Here is a 25,141-nt window from a genome sequence, read left to right on the forward strand (position 1 = left end):
TGAACAATGTGATGTTTGGTGTTGCTAATGACATGCCGTTTATTCTACAAGAGCATTCCTGGAAATGTAGTGATTTTCGATATATGAGGATTCAACCTGGCAGCAACGATATGTCTTATTCTAAGTTTCCGCTGCAACAGATTTTCCACAAATTTGAATGATCTGGCAATATCAAAATGGTGCAGTTTAGTTTTTTTTTGTTTATCGCATACATTCAGTGGGTGTATTCATCATTGTTAATATTAGCGCCATTAAACATTTCCACAGTGGGCTCAGCCCATGAGCCAAAGAAGACGTGAGGAATTTTGAGACTCAAACATTGTACGGGTACACGCCTTGGCGCAGGTGATCGTTTCGGGATGTTGGCCAGTATAAATAGAGTTTTTTTTTCTGTTTTCCTTCTACGGCAGTGTACCATATACCACCGTAATCATTTCTAACAAGCAGGAAAAGACTGTGCCAAACGGGTGCATCTAAAACAACGAGGCTAAATCCTGCTTTTTCACTACAAGACTTCAAGTCAAGGATAACTGTTAACCGCTGCTGTAATCAAACATAGAAAAAAGTCTCTCCTCCAGGACGGTGGAATAAATTACATTTAGGTAACAATTTCGATTATACCATTAAAAGAAAACACTTTTTTTTTAAAGATTATGTACAACAAGAAACACATGAGCAACATTTGACAGGCTGTCCTATGTAACAAGAAATTCCCATGATAGAAAATATATTGCTTCCCAGATATTTAGGCTAAGTGGAGACAAAAAAAGAGGAAATGTTCCTTTGTAGTCGGAAACAAACTGCAGGCAGTGTCATTTTGGTCCGTTAAGAGGAAACGTCTTCCTTTAATAAGTCCTTCAAGTTGCGGTGTTGCTTTACAACTGGCTTTGTTTACCTAAAAAAATTGTAGGCTTGGCATGGAATTGGAAAATGTTAAACTCGTCCCATTCCTTTTATCCCTTTTTGGAAAATGTGCTGAGATGAATTCTGGAAACGTGAGCTGGATAAACGCATTTTGTCAAGACCTTTTGCCCGACAATTAAGGCCCAAAACACAAAAAAACACGTGATTCAAAGCAGGAAGAGGCATTTTGTTTTCCTGTGACTGATATGGAGGAAAAACAGGAATGTGGAGGGACGATATGGGTTTTCCGATACTAAGACTAAGGTTTAGAAGCTCAATGGCATCCTCTTGTGTTTGGAGAGGGTTGTCTTTCCAGATCTGTGAGCCTGACAGAATGCAGTCAGATCAAAAACATAAGACAGCAAGGCGCACTTTGAGCCTGTTTATCAGTCTGTCAATCAAAGTGTTATGTTAACGGACTTGTCTCTACACCTCCGTGGAGAAAAGGATGCTCTGTCTTTTACTATCCGGAGTGGGGATAGTCTCCAGCTGGAGGAAATACAGCAACACTTGGACCTGAAAATGCAGTTTGAAGGGGAGAAAACAAGAATGCTTAACAAAAAATACCGGCAGGAATTGAAAACTATAAAAGACAGGATGTACATGTTTTGAAGTGGTTATATTTTATGGAGAGTGGCATCAGGGTTAGCACGTCAGCTTCATATAAGGAGACCTAGGTTCAATGGAGGTCGGTCCACCTGTGTGGACTTTGTATGTTCTCCCTGGGCCTGCGTGGGTTTTCTCCGGGTACTCCGGTTTCCTCCCACATTACAAAGACATGCATGGTAGGCTGATTGGACACTTTAAATTGCCCCGAGGTATGAGTGTGAGTATGAATGGTTGTTTGTCTCCTTGTGCCCTGTGATTGGCTGGCCTCTGGCCTGGAGTCAGCTGGGATAGACTCCAGCACCCCCTGTGACCCTAGTGAGTATAAAGCAGCTCAGAAAATGAATGAATGAAATAATTTGTTGAAATAAAGCCCTGTTTGGGGAAAAATTACATCAAAATCCCAAATAACAAAAAATGCAAACAAAATAGTCATGTTAAAAGGGATGACTAGTGAGCTCACTAGAATTAAAAAATAAGTTGTAGGTAGGAAACAAAACAGTTCAGATACTCTGTTCCCATTTTCATCCATATTGAACATGAGAACGAGTACTTTTATTTGATTTCGGTACTCATTAACATTCATTTTCTGAACTGCTTATGCTCACAAGGGTATTGGGGTGCTGCAGCTCAGCCAACTGTGGGCACCAGGTTGAGGACACCCTAAATTGGTGGCCAGCCAATCGCAGGACACAAGGAGACAACCATTCATGCCCACACACCTAGGGGCAATTTAGAGTGTCCAACCAGCCTACCATGCATGTCTTTGGAATGTGGGAGGAAACCAGAGTACCCGGAGAAAACCCACGCAGTCCCAGGTTGAACATACAAATTCCACACAGGTGGACCAACCTGGATTTGAACCCAGGAGCCCAGATGTGTGAGGCCAAGGCGCTAACCACTCAACCGCCAGCCAGCCAATAATATAATGATTAAAATAAGTATATAGTTGACTCTATATATGTCTCATAAAAAAATGTAAACTAGACAATAAATGACTAAATTATGAAAAAAAAGTAATTTCTAGAAAACTGTTGTAGCATTCAAAGAATAAAATGTGTACTTGAGAAAAAAGAAGCTATCACGGTCCAGAAATAGAATTGTAATGCTTAAAGAATACAGTTGTATTTATTGTTATCAAATTTAGGTGTAAAGTTCGGAGAAAAAAGTCGTAAAATGACAATATATGATTGATGTCTGACCTGTGCCATAACCTCGAGGGACCAACTGTCCCCCATGCTGATGGGTTGGGTGGGGTTCGTCGGGATCTTACTGTCCTTTTCGGCAGGCCTCAACAGAGTCGGTCCAAACACGGTGGCCAGATTGTGCAGGGACATCTTGTTAACACTCTCCTTCTCTGCCACCCTGATGCAGAAAAAAGGAAAGGTTACAATGACACTTTAATGTGAGCTAAAGTGCTGGAAGATGAACTGCATTGGAACAGATGCACCCACTGTATTACATATATACATATATTCATTTTAGTCATGTAAATATTGGAATGATAACCAGAATATAGTATGCAATATCATTTGATACCACAGTACAGAATGTTTGGAAATTGTCATGTCAAATCAGACAACTGAGGAGAGTTTTGCTTTGTATTCTACCATTTGAACGTTACAAATATTGCTACAAAATGACGAAAAGGGAAGGCTATCTTTTGGGTTTTTATGCATGTAGCATTAAAACTTGTTAGCAAAAAATTCAAGTATAAGATCCAGATTTAGAGTAATTATTATAAGCGGGAATTTAAAGCACTAATTATTATGACGAGTTCATTTTTTAAAACACATTTTAATTGTGGGTTTACTTGCGTTCTAGTCATGGAAAGACTATCCCAGTGCAGGGGGTGCTGGAGTCTATCTAAGTGCAGAATTTTCCGATACACTGGTTAAGCTGTCAACTCCAAAATAAGATAAACTCACTCCTGCTGAATTTTTGATTCTTTTACCAGAACAAGAATGCTCTGCACATTAGGTTATATTTTATTTATTCCCTTTTTTTTCCTGCAATTTAAATGTTGGACTGGCGTCCATAATTTACTAAAACAACCAGATATTTTAGGTTTTTGCATAGGTCTATTGCAAATACTGTCATTTTTTTTACTATGAGGTGCACATGGCTATAAACTGACCCAACAAATTTCAAAAGAAAATTATATTTGTTCATATCTTTAAGCCACAATGGACTATAAATGTTAAGTTTCCACATTTTATTAAGGGGTATTCAGACCAAAAACCTTTAAAAATCCAGAAATTAGATGCACAGGACTCTAAGGTGAAGGGTTTGAAGCGAGGGTAGAAAAAGTAGCTGTTTATAGTTAAACATTTCTGTAATTTCAATGTTTAATTGATTAATCCAGCCCATTTAAATCGTTTCCCTTTTTTTAAGTAGATTTTTGGAGAAATTCTGCTTAATGTGTTCACCAAACATGTATTTATTACAAAGCCTCACATTCAATATTTTGATTCAAGTCCCACTTAAAATATACAAAAATGAAATTGTGTATGTGTAAACATATCTTTACCTTTTCAAGTGATCCAATAGGAAAAGGAAGGTTACCAAGTTAGGTTCGGGTAATGACAGCAGTAAGTTCAACATGCAACTCTCCTTGGCGACGCTATCAGTCAGAGCTGATGAGGAAAACAAACAAAATATGGTTTGTCCGTCATAGATATCCATTCGATTATGAATGATAAACCAAATCGACAAAATGTCAACGCACTGATGCCGCCTGCAAAGTTGGGGTAGAGCTCATCGGTGAACAATGGCTCAGGCAGCTCTCGAAAATACAGCTTTAACGTCCCCGCGATTGCGTTGACATCCATTTCGCTCATCATCACCGAGACGTCTTTGTGATCTAAGAGAGACAACAAACAGGAGACAAAGGTATGGTGTTAGATTAGATAACTTCATTCATCCCATATTTGGGAAATGTCACTGTCACAGTAGCAAGAGGGTGAGAATATAGACACAGGAAAAGACATTTTAGACATAAATAAATATATAGGTAATGAATAAGTTAATTAATAAATAAATAAGCATGTTGCTGGAAATATATATATATATATATATATATATATATATATATATATATATATATATATATATATATATATATATATATATATATATATATATATATATATATATATATATATATATATATATATATATATATATATATATATATATATATATATATATATATATATATATATATATATATATATATATATATATATATATATATATATATATATATATATATATATATATATATATATTTCCAGCAACATGCTTATTTATTTATTAATTAACTTATATATATATATATATATATATATATATATATATATATATATATATATATATATATATATATATATATATATATATATATATATATATATATATATATATATATATATATATATATATATATATATATATATATATATACATATATGATAATTTTATTCATACTTGGGAAATTTCAGTCACAGTAGCAAAATGGTGAGAATACAGACACAGCAAAAGGCCTTTTAACTCACTTGTGTCAAAGGCCGTCTTGAGGGCCTGAATGTCGGTGGCCACTCCCGATACTCGATAGATGCCCACCTCCTCCATTCCCCTCCTTTCGATCTCCTCCAGGCACTGCCGGACTATGTATGGAACCTTGGAACGCTCTCGTCTAGAACGAAAGATGGGGTCAATCTAAAGTTGGATTTTGCAGTTCATCCATTAAACTTTAGGATACGCATTCAAAATTTTAACATGCAATCTTTGAGTAAATTGAGCAGTTTTGAGAAACCAAACCCTATTTAAAAGAATGCTCCTAAAATGCAGATTTCTTCCATGGACAACTTGAATCTATTTATTCGAGTATAACGTGCACCCAAAATGTGTGACTCAAAATTGGTATATATACATTTTTTTCGCTATTAGACAAATTTGTATGGGTTCAAACTTACTTTGTCACGGTAGATATCTTGACTCCAAACACACCCATGGGTTTCCGCGAGGGCATTCTCTTCAGGCTAAACTCACGGCTGGTGAACTTCATGGATAGTTTGACTTCAATCTGTCACGAGAAATCAGGACTTGAATTATAAATATAGAGACAACAGAAGGAGTGTGCACACTTTAGCTTGAATGTACTAGTGGTAAAAACTCATGCAATAATGTATGGATATGTATAAAAGATCTGTACAGTACTCTATAAAGGTTTTGGGAGAAAATGTGAGCATTTTTGATGTACCCCGTTCATGGGAATGACAGTCCTTTGCCAGTCTTTTCCTTGGAGAGATTGTGGGTCCAGCTGAAACACACATGAAACAACGTGTGAACATAACATTTCAATCTTTCGTGTCTGTTTTCTGTCAGTTTGAACCCAAGACTCTTCTTATGTTTGACAGACATAGGCGGCGCCAATCTAGTTTGACTGGTAGGAAAAGCAGCCATCAAACCAGTCGCTGTTAGCCCTTCCAATCAAAATGGATTGGACGTCTATCACTGTCAATGGCAGCCGATGAGTTAGGTCTCCAATGATATACAATTCATACCCTACCATAAACATTTAAACACTCCAAAACAAAATGTTTGTACTTTATGCATGGAGTAAATTATATAAATAAAAAGCACTAACTTGATGTCAAGTATGTATATAATCTATAAAATACATCTTTGAGCGTGAAAGTGAAAATTGGGTATTCAAAAAATATTTTTCCTTATTGTATTAGAAGAAAAAAATTGTGTGTGCCATTATTCCTTTTATTATAAAGGCAAACCGTTTATTGTTGTTTTTTAATTATCTTTTGTAACTAAACCCACTTTATTCATAAGAACTTTCACACAACCACAGCCAAAACAATGTTTTTTAAGTCCATGAGACAAAAAATAAAATAAAAAACATGCAGCACAAAGGCCACTAAACAAGTAATTTAAAATTGAAAAAAAAAATTCAAGTTCGAATACGAGATATAAAAGACTATGATGAAAGAAAACAATTAGGTTATCAGATCAAATAAGGTATTTTAACAGCTAAACGGGTGGCTAGAGCGTCACAGTTGGGGATCCTGAGTTCAAATCCAAGGTTGGTCCACCTGTGTGGAGTTTGCATGTTCTCCCCGGGCCTGCATGGGTTTCTTCCGGGTACTCCGGTTTCCTCCCACATTCCAAAAAGGCTGATAGGACAGTCTAAATTGCCCCTAGGCATGAGTGTAAATGCGCATGGTTGTCTTTTGTCTCCTTGTGCCCTGCGGTCGGCTACCCACCAATTCAGGGAGTCAGCTGGGATAGGCTCCAGCACCACCCGCAAATGAGGATAAAGTGGTTCAGAAAATGAGATGTGTGCATTACAAATTGGGTGTTTGCCGCATTTGTTATTGTTAGTCTACAATGGTGTTTTTTTTACTGTCAATTTCAAAATAATCTTTTTTTGGGTCTACATATTCCTACATTATTTAATGCATTTTACCGATTGGTCAATCACAGCTTCTTTTTCAACAGACAGAGCAATGCAGTTGTTTGTGCGGCATTTTCCCCCTCATGGTGGGATTTGCCCAGGTTATTGTTCTTTGAATGGCATCATCTGTGTGTTTAAAAAATAGAAATCAGTAGATGGCGCTGTCATTCCCGCTTTACCCAACGCTGTAGCGTTGTTAGTCAACAGGCTGGATATATTTCAGATTCACTCTGAATAGATGAAGCATGGATGGATAAAGTATTGCTTAATTAAATAGTTATAGTTATCTTGCTGATATTCTGTTTGCTATTATTCTAGAGGCTGTTGACAACTTGGTGTCATTTTCTTGACATGTCTCGAAAATGAAAATCGAAGTCACTTGTTCATATTTCTGTAAAAAAAAAAAAAATCTACATTTTCTTTCCTCATTCTAACGAGTATCAAGATGGCTCATTAAGATTTGAATGAAGCGCCGCGGGGGGCAATTTCCTTCAGCCCATCCGTGCCCAAGTGAGTTATTACATAAAAGCAGCAAAGTGATCTCATCAGACAATTCACGCTTGGTTTAAATCATTCACAGGATAGTAACGTGGATTTTATGTTCTGTAGCAGAGGTGCAGATAACAGCCAGTAATGAGTTACAGCGGTTCTGCGGTATGAAAGGTGACGTCATGTCATACCGGGATCTGTCCTTTCCCCATGATGTGGTCCATGCTCTCGCCATCCTCTTTGTTCTGCTTGCTCTTATTGTAGCACTTCTCGTAGCAGAGCAGCCGCAGGGTCTGCGAGCCCTCCAGCTCGATTTCAAATTCCTGAAAAAGAAAGGAAAAGACATCTGTGAAAGAGCCTCATAGTATAGAAACAAAAGATACAAGGTTTACAGCTGTTTTTGTTTTGTATCTGTTCAGGATTTCTGTGTAAATCATAAGCACAACATAACATTGTGCTTGTTTTTTTCCCAGAGACATAGAAAATCAGCGTGATGTCGACCAATGCTCCTATGTAATTATTTAGAGGGAGCCCTCTACATATGGTTCACACATCGTATTGGTTCACTTCACATTAGGACAGATGTGAGTCATCACCAGCAGCTCCTCATTAGCGGCCATTACTTCCACTCTGCCGAACAAACTCCTAAGAGACTTTAGGGCCGCGATGGGAAAATATTTCACTGCAGATTGCCTCGAGCAGCTGATTGCGTCCAATCTCACACATGCAGATGTGCTATTAGTGCTATGAGTACACTATGTGTGTTGTATCTTTGCAGGGGGTATTGTATGCTACGCTTGGGTTATGTTTTTGCTTCATCTGTAAGATTAATGTCATACGATGAATGTCAACAATACAATATTCAATGGTATAATGACAACAATGAACAACATTTGTACTATTTGGTGTACAGTAATATCTTGACATATGAGTGCCCCGACATATGAGCAATTTGAGAAACGAGTAAAATTTTGGGCAAATATTAATTTTGAGATACGAGACAAATTTTGATATACGAGCATACAGCGGACGCAGGAGGCTGCTCATAAGAACATCATGGGCACTGTCTTTCTGATCGCAAATCTCTCGTGTAATGTCTCTATGGTCGCAACTCCCTAGTGTAATGTCTCTACGAGCACTGGGCGGCGCATTGCATTTTTTTTCAGTGTTTTATCTTTGTTTTTAGTCGGTGCAAAAAAATGGAGCTTTTTTGGTAATACGAGAGGAGTACTACTTCCCGGGCAAGTTGGCAACTGGTCGTGCGTTATCCTATTGTGAGGACATTTGTGTGCATCATTTTTCGAATATTTTTAAGGGAAGACAAAAGCAAACAACCCTCGATAGGGTGCATATGAAAGTCAGGGGGGAGGCGAGGCAATTAGAGCCAACCCAGGAGAAGAGAGGCATCAAAATTGAAAACAGAATTAGAATTAAGTTTAGTGTATGGTTAGATTGAATTTATTTTTCAGTGTATTTGCATCGTATTCCAAGTTAATTTAAATTTGTTTATGTTAAGAGCGCGTTGCCGTGCAAAAAGTATCTGTCTCTCTCTCTCCCCCTCTCTAACTTTAGTACTATTAAACACATTTTAGTACCATTAAACCACTAGTTATTTGTTACTTTGATAATAGATGGAGAAATAGAACAAATAAAAATAATTTTCCAATCCAATATCCTGTTTTTGGTGTTTTTTCAGATGGTTAGAACAAATTAATTTGGTTTTAGTTCATTTCGATGGGAAACGTTCACGTAAAAAACAAATTAAAAAAAGGGGTTGCCTGCAGCCTGTACTTTTGACACCCCTGATTTCAAAAATATTTAGGATCGTTCATAACAGAATTTTCAAATGTTGTCAGGAAAATTAATCATTACGATTTAGAGTCTCAATTAAAAGGTTAAGTTCAACCTATGAACATATGCATTTTCAAAAAAGCCAGAGTGTTTTTCCATTCAAAAGGTTGCAGCCGTCCAATAGCTCACCTCGTTCCATTTTGGTTCAGTGGTGTATCGATACACTCTCGTCTTGGCTTTATTTGAAAAGAAGCCAAAAGAATCCACCTCCAATGTGCAATAGAGATCTGAAAGGTAAGAAAGATGTTAAATATTACAATATTTTATGTAAAAAGACAATATTTGACCCTATTAGGATAGCTTGAGGCACAAAGGAGCAGCCAAAGAGCTAAAGGCACCATTTATGTTGAACCAGACTCCCTCTTCGGACCAGAATTAGAAGAATTTAACATTAATTTGGTTTGATCTGTTTGGCTTTATTTGTGTGACTCACTCAAGCTCTGTTTGAGGCCGGAGGCAGAGTGGACGATTACATTCAGGAACCCACAGAGACCCGGGGCTTCATCTTCTGGAAAAACAATCAGAGAAGAGAGAGAAATAGAGAGGAAAAAGAAACAATAAACAGACAAGAGGGTTTAGAATTACAGGCTGTTTATGCTGGAGGTAGATCAGACAAGAAAAGGGCGGGAGGCAATAACATTGCTGCACTGTATCAAACATTTAGCTTGACAATTATTACACTGTTTCCATGAAACATTTGTCTTTTTGATTATACCTTTGTACCTAGGAATTTAGTCCAAGTATGACAACACAATCAAGTACAGTGATACCTCAATATACGAGTCCCCCGACATACGATGAATTTGAGATACGGGTAAAATTTCGGACTAATATTTCTCTTGAAATACGAGTCAAACTTTGATATAGGAAGAGTGAGTCAACAAGAGCACTGACTTTGGTGACTTTGTTCGTCTAGGCCTCTCCTCGCTGTTGTTATTGTGGTGGCAACCTGAGCAAGTGGTTTTAATTATTTCTATACAATAAGAACATCATGGGCACTGTCTTTCTGGTCGCAACTCCCTCGTGTAAAGTCTGTACGAGCACTGGGCGGAGCGATCGCCAATACGAAAGGAGTATATACTACTTCTCATCGGCAAGTGGTTGTACGTTATCCTATTGTGAGGACATTTGTGTGCATCATTTTCGGAATATTTTGAAGGGAATACAAAAGTAAGCAACCCTTGATAGGTTGCATCTGAAAGTCAGGGTGGAGGCGGGGCAAATAGAGCCAACCCGGGAGAAGAAAGGTATAAAAATGTAAAAACAAAATTAGAATTAAGTTTGGTGTAAGGTTAGATTAAACTTATTTTTTGCGTGTGTCTGCATCGTAATCCAAGTTCATTTAAATCTGTTGATGTTATGTTACGAGCGCGTCGCCGTGCAAAAAGTCTTACTTTATTACTAGATGGCGAACTAGAACAAATAAAAAAAAATTTCCAATCCAATATCCTGTTCTGGGTGTTTTTTCAGAGGGTTTGAACAAATTAATTTGTTTTTAGTTCATTTCTATGGGAAACGTTCATTTGAGTTACGAGTAAATCAAAATACGAGCTCAGTCCCGGAACGAATTAAACTCATATCTCGGGGTACATTTATTTAGCTAAAAAAACATCAGGTTCCTTACCTTCTTTATTGATACTAAGTGGGATTTGATGGACTGTTTGGAGTTTGACGCATGCATTGGTCAACATTTGGAGCTCCACAGAAGTTAAAGAAGCAGCTTTGAAACCTTAAAAAGACAAACAGTAAAAATCTATTGAAAAGGACAACATCTTAAAATCAGGGCCGTTTGGGTTGATTAAAAACATACATTTCTTTTGCTGCTCTTTGATGAGTTCCTTCCACTCGGCACGCTCATAGTCGGATGAAATGAGGATACTGTAGCTCTGAAACACAAAAGTTGATTTATGAGGTCAAAGGTTTGATGAAAACTCTTGTCAAAGTTTGTCAACTCTGAATGGTTTGAATATGTTAGGGGTACACTTTGTATTTTGTATGATGAGATCAGAGGTTGTAATGAAAGAAGTGTTTCTTTGAAGACATTTAATAAAAAGTCAAGGACTCGTGAGATGAGAAATTCTTTGCCTGTTTACTGTCGAGCAAATTAGACGAGTTTACCAAGCAATAATCTGAGTTTGTTAACAATTCAATATTCGTATGTTGTTAAATGTATATTTGTATCAGTAACAGACCAAAAGTAATTGGATGAAATAGCAGTATAAGAAAAACACCGACATCAACTGATGATAATCATACAAGGTCGTCAATCAGAGAAGTAAATGCTGTTCCATTCCATTGTTTAGAAATGAACATTTTGAAATTCAATTCAAGTATAAATACAGTTTATTAGATTGAACATTTTGAAATTCAATTCAAGTATAAATACAGTTTATTAGATTGAACATTTTGGAATTCAATTCAAGTATAAATACAGTTTATTAGATTGAACATTTTGAAATTCAATTCAAGTATAAATACAGTTTATTAGATTGAACATTTTGAAATTCAATTCAAGTATAAATACAGTTTATTAGATTGAACATTTTTAAATTCAATTCAAGTATAAATAGTTTATTAGATTGAACATTTTGAAATTCAATTCAAGTAAAAATACAGTTTTTTAGATTAAGTACTGTTTTTTTTCCCTTTTAATGTTTACTTAACTTCTAAATTGAATTTAATCACGCTGGTACCTCTACTTATGAATGCTTTGACATACAAATTTTTCACGTTACATAAAGCTTTAATATGTAATTTATTGATCCAACATCGGATGAACTTCCAAATTGTGAAACACGAAAAAGTGGTAAAGCATATAAAAATAACAATAAAATGCTGATTTCTTTGCCATTTTTCTACAGCTATCATGCAAGCCTTACTCAATAGTTGTATTCCTTCTTTAGGCAAAACTTACGCTAGATAACTCTTTACAATCAAGGTCAAATATTTACCTTTCCACTCTTGTTGTAGACTCTGAGGTGCATGCTGGGAGACGTTAAGAGCAGTAGCGACTCTTGCTCGGACAGCTTCTTCCTGAGGCGGTCAATGACCTTTGAACCTTTGTTGGCTCTCTGAAAGGTGAAATTGTAGTTGAATATGACCGTTTTGGGTAACCCTTCTTGCTACTTTTAATCATTCCTTTTAGATTACCTTTTCTCTTTGGATCTCACTGCGCAGATGTGAGATTTTCACCTTCATGCCATCTAGTTCTTCGTCTGGGACTTGTGGGATGGTGAGTGGTTCCGCCTCTTCTGGACCCTGGAATGTGAGCTCGCTTAATGGGATGTACCACTTGCTGTCATACTGTTGGTTTTTCCTGCAGGAGTAAAAGGCATATTGAGAAATTGGTCCTAGAAGCCTAAGGAAAGGGGGAATTCATGAGTTTAGGATTTTGGCTTTTCGCCCAAAGTCTGCTTCAGCAACAACCCCCGCAATCCTTGCGAGGAAGTATGTATTTATGTACTTTCTTAAAGAAGTTCAATCATACATAGAGCTAGTGTTGCTAGTGTCCTTAAAGGCAATTGTTAAGAGTGTTCTTCCCAAGAGCTGGCACCATACTCAACTCAAATTCTGCAAGTAGGACATAATGAAGACTTATTTCTACTACTTATAATACTAATTTATTATGTCGAGCATTTCTTTATTGATTACTATTTATTGATTATTTATTTACCATCATTCATTTCATCTTATTATCTGACCAGCTTTATTCACGCTAGGGTCGTTTAAATTTGTTTATGTTATGTTACGAGCGCGTTGCCGTGCAAAAAGTCTCATCACCCCTCTCTCTATACCTCTCTCTCTCCCCCCTCCATGAAATCCGTCTAATTTTAGTACTATTAAACCACTAGTTATTTGTTACTTTGTTAATAGATGATGAATTAGAACAAATAAAAATGTTTTTCCAATCCAATATCCCGTTTTCAGTGTTTTTTCAGAGGGTTGGAACGAAATAATATGTTTTTAGTTCATTTCTATGGGAATCGTTTATTTGAGTTACGAGTAAATCGACATACGAGCTCAGTCCCGGTACGAATTAAGCTCGTATCTCGAGGTACCACTGTATGCCAAACTGTTGCATGTTGTGAAGTGATCAGATCCGAGTTGACTTCTATAATGTAGCGCTCATATCACAAATTTATGCTCACGTCAAATTAAAACGTTGGCTCTTACACCCTGATACATGTTTTTGGGTCTCTCATACTTCAAGGCATCACTGTATATGTATACTTCATGCAACTGAAATTTGAACCCAAACTTGTGTGTATCCTAAAAAAATTAAAAAATCCTTTTATTGATGTGTGACATGGCAGTTCACTGAATAAAAGTCTAAGGGAACACTATGGTATGATCTTTTCTTTTATCCCAAAAGTCTTTGTGCTGACTTGGAAGAATAATAAATCATGTAATAAAACGGTCTGCTTTTTTTTTCATACCCTGCAATTTGTTTTTTCAGTTTGGCGCAGAGCAGCAGGTCGGTGAAGAGAAAGACGTGTCGCAGTTTCCTGGCTCCCTCTACCAGCTCTACCATGAAGCTGTCCTTCAGCAGCTGGCGATTCTGTGGATTAAAAAAAGACATTTACAGGTCAAAATTGTTTGACGGTTTACCAATAAATACTTAAGAAAGAACTGTAAAGCAAGAATGGGATTATCACCACTTAAAGGCACTACATACAAAGAAAAGAGAGACAAAGAAACCATACCAAACAAATGATGTAATTCCCTCTTGTAGGCAGAAAATACCAATTGATACAATAATTTACATGATTTAATTCTTTAATTAATGTTCAGTAAATGTTGTGAGTGTATTTTAAGATAAAGAAGAAAGAGATTAGATATTGAGAAGATGTAATGTACATTTTTAGGGGGCGTTCTGGCCATCTCACTGATGTCAGACTATGTAATGAGGCTGCCTTAGTAAACTGCACCAAAAGAGGGCAGTGATGTCAAGAAAAATGTTTTACAAGGATTTCAACTTCACATTTTGAGCCCTAATCTATTCATCCATTCATTTTACGAACCACTTATCCTCACAAGGGTTGTGGGGGGTGCTGGAGACTATCCAAGCCTACTACTATTTAATTTATGGCCAGCCAATCGCAGGGCACGAGAAGACGGACCATTCACACTTACACTCATACCTATGGGCAATTAAAAGTGTTCAGCTACCCTACACTGCATTTTTATGGGAAATTGGAGGAAAAACCCAGAAAAAGTACCCGGAAAAACCCACTCAAGCCAGAGGAGAATATGGGAATTCACCAACGGGAGGTCTGGACCTGGAATCGAACCCTCAATCCTAGAAAGGTGAGCTCACTTAACATTATTTTTTAGAAAATATATATTTACAGGGCTGTTTAGTAACTTTAGGGGAATGATAATAAAAGGTATTAAATGCAAAGAATTAAAAAATACTTTTAAAAAAACATGTTGAATTGTAATCCAGGCTAATTTTGATTATTTTACCTCCTATTTTCATGTCCAGGTAATGCAAAATGTTTTTCGGTCTCTCACAAAACATGACATCACACATGTTCAAGAGTGGTTACATCATCATTTTCATCTGAGCGCCCTCCCACCATCTTGTCTTCCTGCACCCACCACGACGCTGCCCCAACCCCTCCATCAAGAACACATACTGTCACCGCCAGAACATACTGAAGAGCGAGCATATGATGCATTTGTTTTTTGTTTACGAAACCAAAGAGCAGACAAAAAAATCTCCGCTGCGGTGTTACCGCCTGAGGAGATGAGGCTGATGGGAGGAGGATTGGGACAAAGCAAATGAGCATCATCATCTTTGGATACAGTGTGTAATTAATCATCTCTGCGACCATTTTCTGTCACCTATTATTGATACTGAATAGGGCTCCTGCTTTGATTACAAAAACATGGGACAAAAATGAAAAAAAAATGGTGTTTTAGGTCTAGTGACTGTTTTGAATTATTTTTATATGCAGAATCCAAATTTCTCCATCTCAGTTTTTCTCTCTGTATTAAAGATTTTTGGTCAACAGTTCAACCATTTAAAATGTTGGTACATCTAATAGTTTGGAAAAACATAACAGTGTTAAATAAGTATTGCAGTCATGCCTAGTTGTTTCATATCGGTACGTCAATATATATTTTTAAATAAAACAAATATATACGTTAATGTTTTTTAAATTTTTTTTTTAAGAAAACAGCAATGTTACAGTTTACCAAATTAGATATGATGGACAACACCTGAGATCAATTTAGAAAACTGGTGTCAATAGAAATTAGTAAAGGGATTGGTAATAGTAATAACACTAACAATAATAAAACAATGTTGTTGCTTAGTGTTAATAATAATTTTAGTAAAAGGATCTGAAGAAAAATCTAATTTCACACTTTGTACTAAAAAATAATTCACAAAAATTGTCAGGACAAATTATGCGAAAACTTTTTAATTTCCTTTAAGTCAATGGAGCAAAGTCTTCGGAGTGTGCCGCGATATAAACATAATATAAACCAAGTACTCCTTATTGATTTTACCATTAATATATATTAAACGTGGGGAAATGGGCCCCTGAAACAAGAAATGTTTAAACCGGAGGCTTAAGCACCATAATACGACCCCTCTAACTCACACCCATACCAAGCCGCCAATTTAGAGTTTCCAATCAGCCTACCATGCATGTTTTTGGAATGTAGGCGCGAACCGGAGTACCCAGAGGAAACCCACACAGGCCCGGTGAGAACATGCAAACTCCACACAAGTGGACGTGACCTTGATTTTATGGGGCAAAATGGATTTCTAAGTACTGCTTTGATATCGAACACAATATTTTATAATGTCTGCTTTCTTTCTATTTAAGGTGAGACAAAAAGTACCTTGATTGGACCTCAATTGTCTTAAATTTATTAACGTTATAAAAAAAACGGAATCTGGGTGTTTGACTCACTCAAAGACCATTTTTAGACTCAAGTTTTAACATATTTTTCCACAAGCCTATGTCGTGATGAATGTAATAGTGAGTAAGCCCTGATGTCTTCTTGCTCTGCTACTTTGGGAAAACAAACTAATAAAATGAATAAAAAAAACAACCAATAAGAGGAATGTGGACTGAGGAAGCACGACTACATGGTGGAGCACAGATTAAATATTGACGTCTCCCGGAGCGGCCTCGCTGAGAGCATGTACGCGAGTAATCGCATGAATTTACAAAATCCACATTTATTTTTAGAAACCAGCACTTGCTTAGAGACATTTTTTGCATCGCTGTGTTTATACAGGTTAGTGTGTGTGAATGTGCACTTTCATGACAAAATAAAGACACGTTTATGTGTGCATTTAGGCTTTACAGTCACTATATTGTACACTCTGCGACTGTTTAATTAGGTAGACGTCAACAGGGCAGCATCCTTCAGATTCGAAAAAAAAGGCTTTTAAAAACAGAGCTATCGCCGATTGACCATCATTCCAAAAAAAAAAAAAATTGACATAGAAATAAACCTGTTTAAATCCTGGTACAAACTTGAAAGTTGATGACCGTTTAGTTCAATGTTTCCCAATTACTGTGGTACAGTACCAAATAAATACTGTGCATTATACACATTTCTACTGTGACTGAAAGTTGAACCAACCCCCAAAAGAAAGAAAATAAAACAACAACAACTTGCCACCACCTTTGTTTGCATTTTAATTATGCAGCATCTGCTTGTTTGCCCCCTAACCTTCAATATGGTCAGAGTAAGGGTCTTTGGGGGCTAGTCATAAACTTGTCACCTCACAGATGACCTGACAAACTACAGTTGCTTGCTAATACTTCATTCTTATAATGTATTAGTTCTTGGATACATGGGCACTCATACATCTTTTTTCGTTATTGGTGAAATAGGTTATGTGTTGGGGTGGTGGGTGGTGTGCAGAATAGGATTTTTTGTAACCAGTGCCGTTTCTGATAGATGTTCTGGTCATTGCAATATTAAATGTATGGAAAACAGGGAATTTTTAACATCAACATAGTATATTCTAAGTCACATGAGTTAAAGTGGCGGCCCAGGGGCCAAATCTGGCCCGCCGCATCATTTTGTGTGGCCCGGGAATGTAAATCATGAGTGCTGACTTTCAATTTTAGGATCAAATTAAAATGAAGAGTATAGATGTATATTAAATTTCCTGATTTTCCCCCATTTAAATCAATAATTATAACTTTTTAATCAATGTTTCCGTGTTTTTAGTTCAAAAATCATTTTGTAAAATCTAAAAATGTATTAAAAAAAAGCTAAAATAAACTTTGTTTTAGATCTATAAAAAACTGAATATTCAGGGCTTTAAGTCCATTTATTTTAAAAAAAATCTAAATATTATATCTAAAATGGACCGGCCCACGTGAAATCGAGTTGACGTTAACGCAACCCGCGATCCAACCCGAGTCTGACACCCTTGTTTTAAGTTCTATAATAAAATATGGTAAATTACAATAATGTTGTAATGTTTTGGTTATAGTGAAAGGGAAATAACCACTGCTATACTTGCCGACCTTCTCTTTAATATAGTCATCTTTCATGGAGGGAGCCATTCTATTAAATTATGTGATTCTACATCAGTTTATCCAACCGTCCTTACTGTTGACTTCCAAATGCTTAATAATTGGCATTTGTATAACCTTGAATAACCTTGTGTATAACAAATACTGTATTCAAGCTGTAGTGAGTAGCAATATAATGAGCACCATTGATATCCATGTGCAGCTTTCATGTATCTATCATAAATATTAGATGCTGGGTGTATTTGGTAAGGAGAGACCGGTATCCTGTAGGAATATAAAAGGGGGGCGGGGCAGGTAACAAATGCACATCTATGTGAGTGCACAAGAAAGTGTGTCTTTGTCGAGGCTGCAGTAATAACCCCCCCATATAAGCAAAGGGAGGAGCAAACCCAGGCCTTTTTTTTTTACTTCTTTCTTTCACCCACCCTCCGTTTATGAATAATTAAATTGGAAGCGGCCCGTTGAAGCGACGGCTTGGTGGCTCATTACCGACATTATGTACGGCCGTGTCATGAAAGCTTTCAATCAAGAGGCGTCCAATCATGTGCATCACGTCACCTTCGGGGATGACAGACTTGGGAAGGGGGGTATTAGTTTATGAGAAACCACAATGGGTAAGTGGAGGAGAAGCCCCCGCTCCCTTCAAGCAGGCAACCAAAGTGTGACCATATAAGGGCATATGCCGAGCTTGAGGGTGCAGATTTCTGACGAGCTAGCAGCTACTTAAATGTGATATTGACTTCAAGGTCATTTGAAAGGTGGGGTCATAATGATTTGTTATTAAAAATATAACTGTCACAAATGCCCTAAAACAATAACTATAATAACTGAGACAGATTAAAGCGAAATAGCATTTTGCATTACATGGAAGACTAATTCACCAGCAATACCGACAAACCAATATTACTATTATGGGATGCATAATACTAATACTCCTATCAGTTTAGATGCCGATATTGTACATCTGCACAAGACTAGTGTGTGTGTGTGTGTGTGTGTATATATATATATATATATATATATATATATTATATATATATATATATATATATATATATATATATATATATATATATATATATATATATATATATATATATATATATATATATATATATATATATATATATATATATATATATATATATATATATATATATATATATAACATATATCATGTGATATCAATGACAACATACAATTGTGCTCGGAATTTTATGTTAAAATGGGTAATTTGCACCTTTAAGAACACATGTACAAGAAAAAGTAATAAACAATATTTGATCCAAATGATATTCATTTTGATCACAATTAAAAGAGATTTTCCTCTATAATTTCACAAAAAATATGACCCTAGTATGAATTTTAACAACCAGGACGCACCTGACCATTCATTCATTCATTCATTATCTGTACCATTTACTCTTACTAGGGGTGCTGGAACCAATCGCAGCTGATTATTGGCAGTACACCATGTTACCAGCGACCTCAGGCCAACAACCCAATTATTGCTGTATACCAGCACTGATAATTACCTTAATAGTGGTAGACTACACAAATGTGTCAGTTTTGAGGAAGTTCTTTTCAGGCAAAGAAAAGAAATTCCCTCTTTACTGCTTCACATTTAATATGACAGTTTGGCAGTAGAAATTAATGGAAGGAAAAGTCTCACCTCTCCCTTTTTGACCGTCATAAGCTGCCGTCGAGGTGTGGATTCTTCGTTGATGCTGGACAGGAAATTCTGGGAGATTCGCAACGCATCCTGAAGAAGCGGGTGGTCCGGGTGGCTTGTGGGAGTATGTTTAAGCAAGTCCTGTGTGCACAAAGAAGTATTTGAAATAGTAATGCGGGTTCCCTAATGCATAAAAGGACAATATCCAATAATGCAAGCCCAAGTTGCATTTTTGAAAAACACCAGTCATTCTTTCCTGGCAAAAATGATACCACAGTTTTGTTCCTCGCTAATAGTGTTATTGATGATCATATTGCATATGAAAAATATAAAGCCCAAGTGTCGTCTTTTTAACCTTGCAGTTCCGTACATGTCAAGTCTAATTTGTGCACATATAAGCCGTACCCTAGATTCAGTCATCATTTTTTTCAGTTAAAAATATGACATATATGCGAGAAAATATGGTAAGTCGGACATGGGTCTCAATTAACTATTGTGCATATTATTTTGTGTAGGGCTTCGTGAGATGTCAACAAGGGAAACAAATGCTAGTTACACCTCATTCATTTTATTCACTTTAAGTTGCAGAAAATAACGCAACATTATTGATGTGGATGGATTATTTTTCACTTACATGAAGCACGAGTGTGCTGCGAGTCACTCTATCCACTGGCTTGTAAAGCAAAGCTGTGGAGAAAACAGAGGAAGAGCCAACATTTGAATCCAGATTGAATACCACAAAATTGATCATAAAACACAAAATCAAGACGCCTCACCCTCAAGAGAATTCTTTGCTGTCAATTCTTTGCAGTCTTTGGGACTTCTTACCTTTAAATTCTGTTTGGATATGAGAAAGTGGTTTAAATTAGTGAATTAATATGAAAACACATTGCCAAATGAAGCCCTGAGTTCACCCACTTCCACATGAACAATGCCACATTTAACTCTGCTGTCATGTGTTGCCACTTGCTCCATTAGCAACATTCTCAGATAAATATGTCATTGTGCACGTGGACAGCAGCTTCGGTACCGTCTTAAAACCTGCAGAGGATGCTGCATAAAAGTGTCACATTGTCTGAATAACTAACTGCCAGTCATATTGTTTAATGAGCCGTCAGATTTGAAATAATAACCACAGTTAGTTTCGGTACAATTGGGCTAGGCAATTTATAGAGTTGCAATAAAACAAGAGTTCCTTAGAAAGGTGGTCAGGGATGAATTTACTGATTATACATTATTCACGTCGTAATGACTGAGGTTAATAATGGAATCAGTCAAAAATTCAATCAAAAAAAATCAAAAGACTTTATTGTCATTATACACTGTTCCGTGTAACGAAATAGCTGGTGGTACTCCACAAAGTGTGTTTTCCCAGAAAAAAACCTAAATAAGTACTATAGAAATATAAAAAGTCACGTCCGGGCAAGGTAAATTTTAAAATAATACACAATCTAAGATATTGCATAATATTTTAAAATGTATCTTGCCCAGACGTGACTTTTTATATTTTAATATTACCTATTTATCTTTTTACCAACAAATTAGTCCATTTCATCAAATAATATATATCCAAATAGCAACAGAGTGAATAAATGGTAATATTCTAATCATTTCTGACACAACCAGACAATAAAATTGAAAAAGTTGATGCCGTCGTTAATTTTTGCAAAGTTTGAATCGAATTACCTCCGAGATTTCAGCAAACTGCATGTTGGCTTGACAGCACTTCTCAGCTGTCTCCACGGCCAGCTCGTAGTTGTCCACAAACGCCCTGTAAACTCCTAACTGGCTGGCCTGAAACAGATGAAAGGAGATGATGAGTACATCTTTTTAATAAAAGGATTCTAATAAAAATATTTTATATATATATATATATATATATATATATATATATATATATATATATATATATATATATATATATATATATATATATATATATATATATATATATATATATATATATGTATTTATTAACTTATCTATTTATGTCTAAAATGTCATTTCCTGTGTCTGCCTCTTGTTACTGTGACAAAGACATTTCCCGAATATGGGATGAATAAAGTTATCTAATCTAAACTAATCTAAAAACACTCGATACAGTGGGCCTGGAACCCAGCATTAAAGAAACACAAATAACATGTCAATACCATCATATACTGCACTTTTGTGTAGTCCTTTTATACCATAGCATACTGACAGTTGGAAAACCATCTTAATTGGCTACCAAATCGAGCTGAACAATATTGGAAAAAACTGCCATTGAACTTTTGGTGATTCGCAATCTATATTGTGATATTAAAAATTGAAGATTTTTCACCAGAGGATTTGAATAGCTTGCCTCGTGGCAATACTGCAGGAAATGATTTGATACCACTCTTTTTTTTTTAAGAGAATCTAATCAAGTTCATTAAAATGCATTTAGGGTAATTAAATTCCGCAGGGGGTGCGAATTTAAGCGTGACTGGTTCATTGTTTCTCTTCGCCCCGAGATTGGCCGATTATCAATTCCGCCCAAAGCCAACCAGGATTAACTCAAGATCGCCCATGACCCCAATGAGGTCAAGTGCTGCAGAAAATATACAAATGGCCATTTAGCTGTAATTTCCTGCATGTATGTGGTAAGAAGAAAACAACTGCATGTGACAACCCTGTTTGGTGTCCATTGGCACAATCACTCACAACAGTGAATGAACGAAGCTATGAAAACACGTTGACAGAGCTGAAATTTATCTTGAAAGCTAACAAAAGGACAATCAATTGTGCAGAACAAAAGGCACATAAAAACTCCCAAATAGTGCTCACAGGCTTTGTGTGAGAACTAGAATTCCACAGACACTCACGAGAGCATATTGACCTACATAATTTAACTAATTGGTGAGTTTCTTGCGCAGGAAATGAGCTGTGGTATTTCTGATTTATTTCCAGCGTTTGCCAGGCCTCTGAAGTCGGGATTAAAACCTTGACTGTGCATAAAATGAGTGTAATCACAGAAATGGCAGGATGCAAAAGAGACTAGAGTTTAGCCAAATAATCTGTAAAAGGTGCACTCATTTGGACACACCACGATGGTCCCTTTTCTGGATTGTTACAATTTTGGCTTGCAAACCATAATTATGTATTTTTTTTGGACGTCATAATATCTGTACTTGAATGTCTCTGTGCTCATTACCAAGACAATATACAAGCTGATATAAACCTATTCACAAGACTGTAAAAATTACTCAATGATGCAAGTGCTTTTCTTCTTTTAATATTTGGTGTGTTTTAGTTGAATGTAGCAACATTTTATACAGCAAAGATGGAGGAGTCCCGAGTCCTCACAAATAAAATATATGAAATTTTGGATTTGCATCGGGCTCGGGTGTGCAAATCAAGTTAATTGCTCGGGGCCAGGCCGGTCCAAAAATTAATACTCGTGGGCCGTTCGGGTCGGGCAGGAATTTTCCTCTAGTCACCCTCTAACCTCTAATTTATACCCTTTGTATAAACATAATGGATAGTGTTAGATAAACATTATAGTCATGACTGTTTGTACTACTATCGGTGCATCCCTATTTTAAATTATTTATGAAAAAAGCAATGATGTTAAGTAAAGCCTCAGTTTGCAGTATAGGGTGAAGCGTATTCTCAGAGGAAAAACAGCGATGGTGTAATTCAACCCTATTTTCAGCCCTCAAAACACGTGCATTTGACACTGACTTTCATGACCTGTCACCAGTGCTTTGCATCGTCTTCTTTTCTCCCCAAACCCTCTTTTTTTTGGTTCGGATGTTTCATGATTCTTAAGCCTGTCAAAGCTGCGAGCTTTAAATCCACTCGCCATCCTTGCTCGGCTCGAAATGACTCTTTAAAATCTCTACCTACGTTTCTCGCTTTCCGGGCTCCCTAATCTTATCCTCTAATACAGCCACTGTCGTGTAGACTTTAACTCTTATTTTGATTGTATAATGAGCAGATAAGTCGTTGCTGAAGGAAGAGAGAAAATCTCATCAACTGCATTATTGTATACACTGAGAGTGAAGAAATTTACCTTTTTGGAAATGAATCCATGATTACGTACTGAAAAAAGCATAAGGCTGCGATTTTTGTAATACTTAAATATAAAAGGTAAAACTATTGCCTTTGGACTCGCTAGGTATAGTAAAATGCCAAGCTGATACCAACTGTGAAGTGTAAATAAACCTCCTCTTGACTATTTTATTATTGCTTTTAACATTTGACAAATGTTTGGAAGAGAAAGTGCACACAATGCTAATAGTAATTTTCCTCTTTCTCTGCCTTATCTCCATTCTTTCCTCTCAGCTCTGTTTCTCATTCTCACGGTCTAAATTTTCCTACGTATTTTAAAATACTAGAGCCAGCCCTAATAGTTAACGAGCTCTCTCATCAAACAGCTCCAGGTCTCAGAACGTGAGCCCTAAATCTGGGCCACCAATTGGAAGCTTATTATTGCACAGTATGTTTGAATGACTACACGGACACTGTACTTTCCTACATCAAAAACTCCACAGACAATGTCCCTGTTGATAAACGGATACAGGTTTTTTCTAACCAAAAACCCTGGATGACCAGTGAGACATAAGCACTCTTCAAATGCCGTAACACTGCCTTCAGGTGAGGGGAAGAAATACAATACAGCGCTGCCAGAGCAGGGCTGAAGAGAGGTATTAAAAAGGCCAAGGCATCTTATACAAGGAAAATTGAAGAGCACTCTGCAGGAAATAACCCAAAGAAGATGTGGGAGGGAATATGACATATTACCAATTACAATGACAATAATGTGTCTGTTAACGCAGATGCCTCACTAGTAGAGGAGCTGAACCGTTTCTTTGCCCGCATCGAGACTGACAAATCAGACCCAGTGTCAACACCCCCACCACCACCCTGCAGCAGTACACTGGAGCTTCAGGAACAGGAGGTGAGACAGGTACTGCAGACTGTGAACACCAGGAAGGCATCTGACCCTGACGGAGTACTTGGAAAGGTGCTCAAAGCCTTCGCGGACCAGCTGACTGGTGTCTCCAATTTTTCCCCTGCAACAATCCATCATCGCTACCTCAGCAGAGCCAGGAACATTGTCAGGGACCAATACCACCCTGGTCACAACCTGTTCCAGCTGCTGCCCCCTGGCAGACGCTACATGTCTCACAAAGCACGGACAAATAGTCTCAATGACAGTTTTTTTCCACAGCCATCAGTACTCTGAACTTGCAATATTTTAGAATTTGTGCAATAATTTAGAATTCTGTGCAATATTTTAGAATACACCTAGCCGGGATGTGACTTTTATTTTATTTTATTTTTTTTACTTTGAAAAGCTTGGAGTAGCACCACCAATTTCGTTATACGCAGCTGTGTATGATGATAATAAAGGCTTTTGACTTGATTTTTGAAGTGTCCGAGATCAACTTAGCAATTCACCAGCAGCTCATGTTTATTGTGTATTTTAGGCGAGTTTGCCAATGTCACACTAGTCGAAGAACCAGAAGCGATAATCGAAAAAGCCAAATATTTTAAACCAAGAACTTTCATCTTTAGTTCCAAGTATGACAGCTTTCTCGGACCTTCTATGAGTCTCATGGTGTCGATTGGTTCAAAACATGTGTCTAGATACATAGGTACTAGGTCATA

General features: G+C 36.8%; 1 protein-coding gene across 4 annotated transcripts in view; it reads right to left on the reverse strand.

Annotated features, from left to right (window-relative positions):
• Positions 1-713: 713 nt before the first annotated feature.
• bcr (BCR activator of RhoGEF and GTPase) overlaps positions 714-25,141 on the reverse strand; it is a 70,736-nt gene continuing 46,308 nt past the window's right edge. For 3 of the 4 annotated variants that reach the window (XM_077737757.1, XM_077737760.1, XM_077737759.1), the window contains exons 5-23: positions 21,194-21,301; positions 20,284-20,344; positions 20,142-20,194; positions 19,508-19,648; positions 13,756-13,877; positions 12,470-12,635; positions 12,271-12,390; positions 11,130-11,205; positions 10,944-11,048; positions 9,753-9,827; positions 9,449-9,546; positions 7,660-7,791; positions 5,774-5,833; positions 5,487-5,596; positions 5,067-5,206; positions 4,238-4,372; positions 4,040-4,145; positions 2,712-2,874; positions 714-1,419 (exon numbers count right to left, since the gene is read on the reverse strand). In XM_077737757.1, coding sequence (XP_077593883.1) covers positions 1,330-1,419; positions 2,712-2,874; positions 4,040-4,145; positions 4,238-4,372; positions 5,067-5,206; positions 5,487-5,596; positions 5,774-5,833; positions 7,660-7,791; positions 9,449-9,546; positions 9,753-9,827; positions 10,944-11,048; positions 11,130-11,205; positions 12,271-12,390; positions 12,470-12,635; positions 13,756-13,877; positions 19,508-19,648; positions 20,142-20,194; positions 20,284-20,344; positions 21,194-21,301 — 2,061 coding nt within the window. In that variant the 3' untranslated portion in view covers positions 714-1,329. The remainder of the gene's footprint in view (positions 1,420-2,711; positions 2,875-4,039; positions 4,146-4,237; positions 4,373-5,066; positions 5,207-5,486; positions 5,597-5,773; positions 5,834-7,659; positions 7,792-9,448; positions 9,547-9,752; positions 9,828-10,943; positions 11,049-11,129; positions 11,206-12,270; positions 12,391-12,469; positions 12,636-13,755; positions 13,878-19,507; positions 19,649-20,141; positions 20,195-20,283; positions 20,345-21,193; positions 21,302-25,141) is intronic. The other variant, XM_077737758.1, reaches the window with a different exon arrangement.

The sequence above is a fragment of the Stigmatopora nigra genome, chromosome 17 (genome assembly GCF_051989575.1).
Source record: "Stigmatopora nigra isolate UIUO_SnigA chromosome 17, RoL_Snig_1.1, whole genome shotgun sequence".
NCBI lineage: Eukaryota > Metazoa > Chordata > Actinopteri > Syngnathiformes > Syngnathidae > Stigmatopora > Stigmatopora nigra.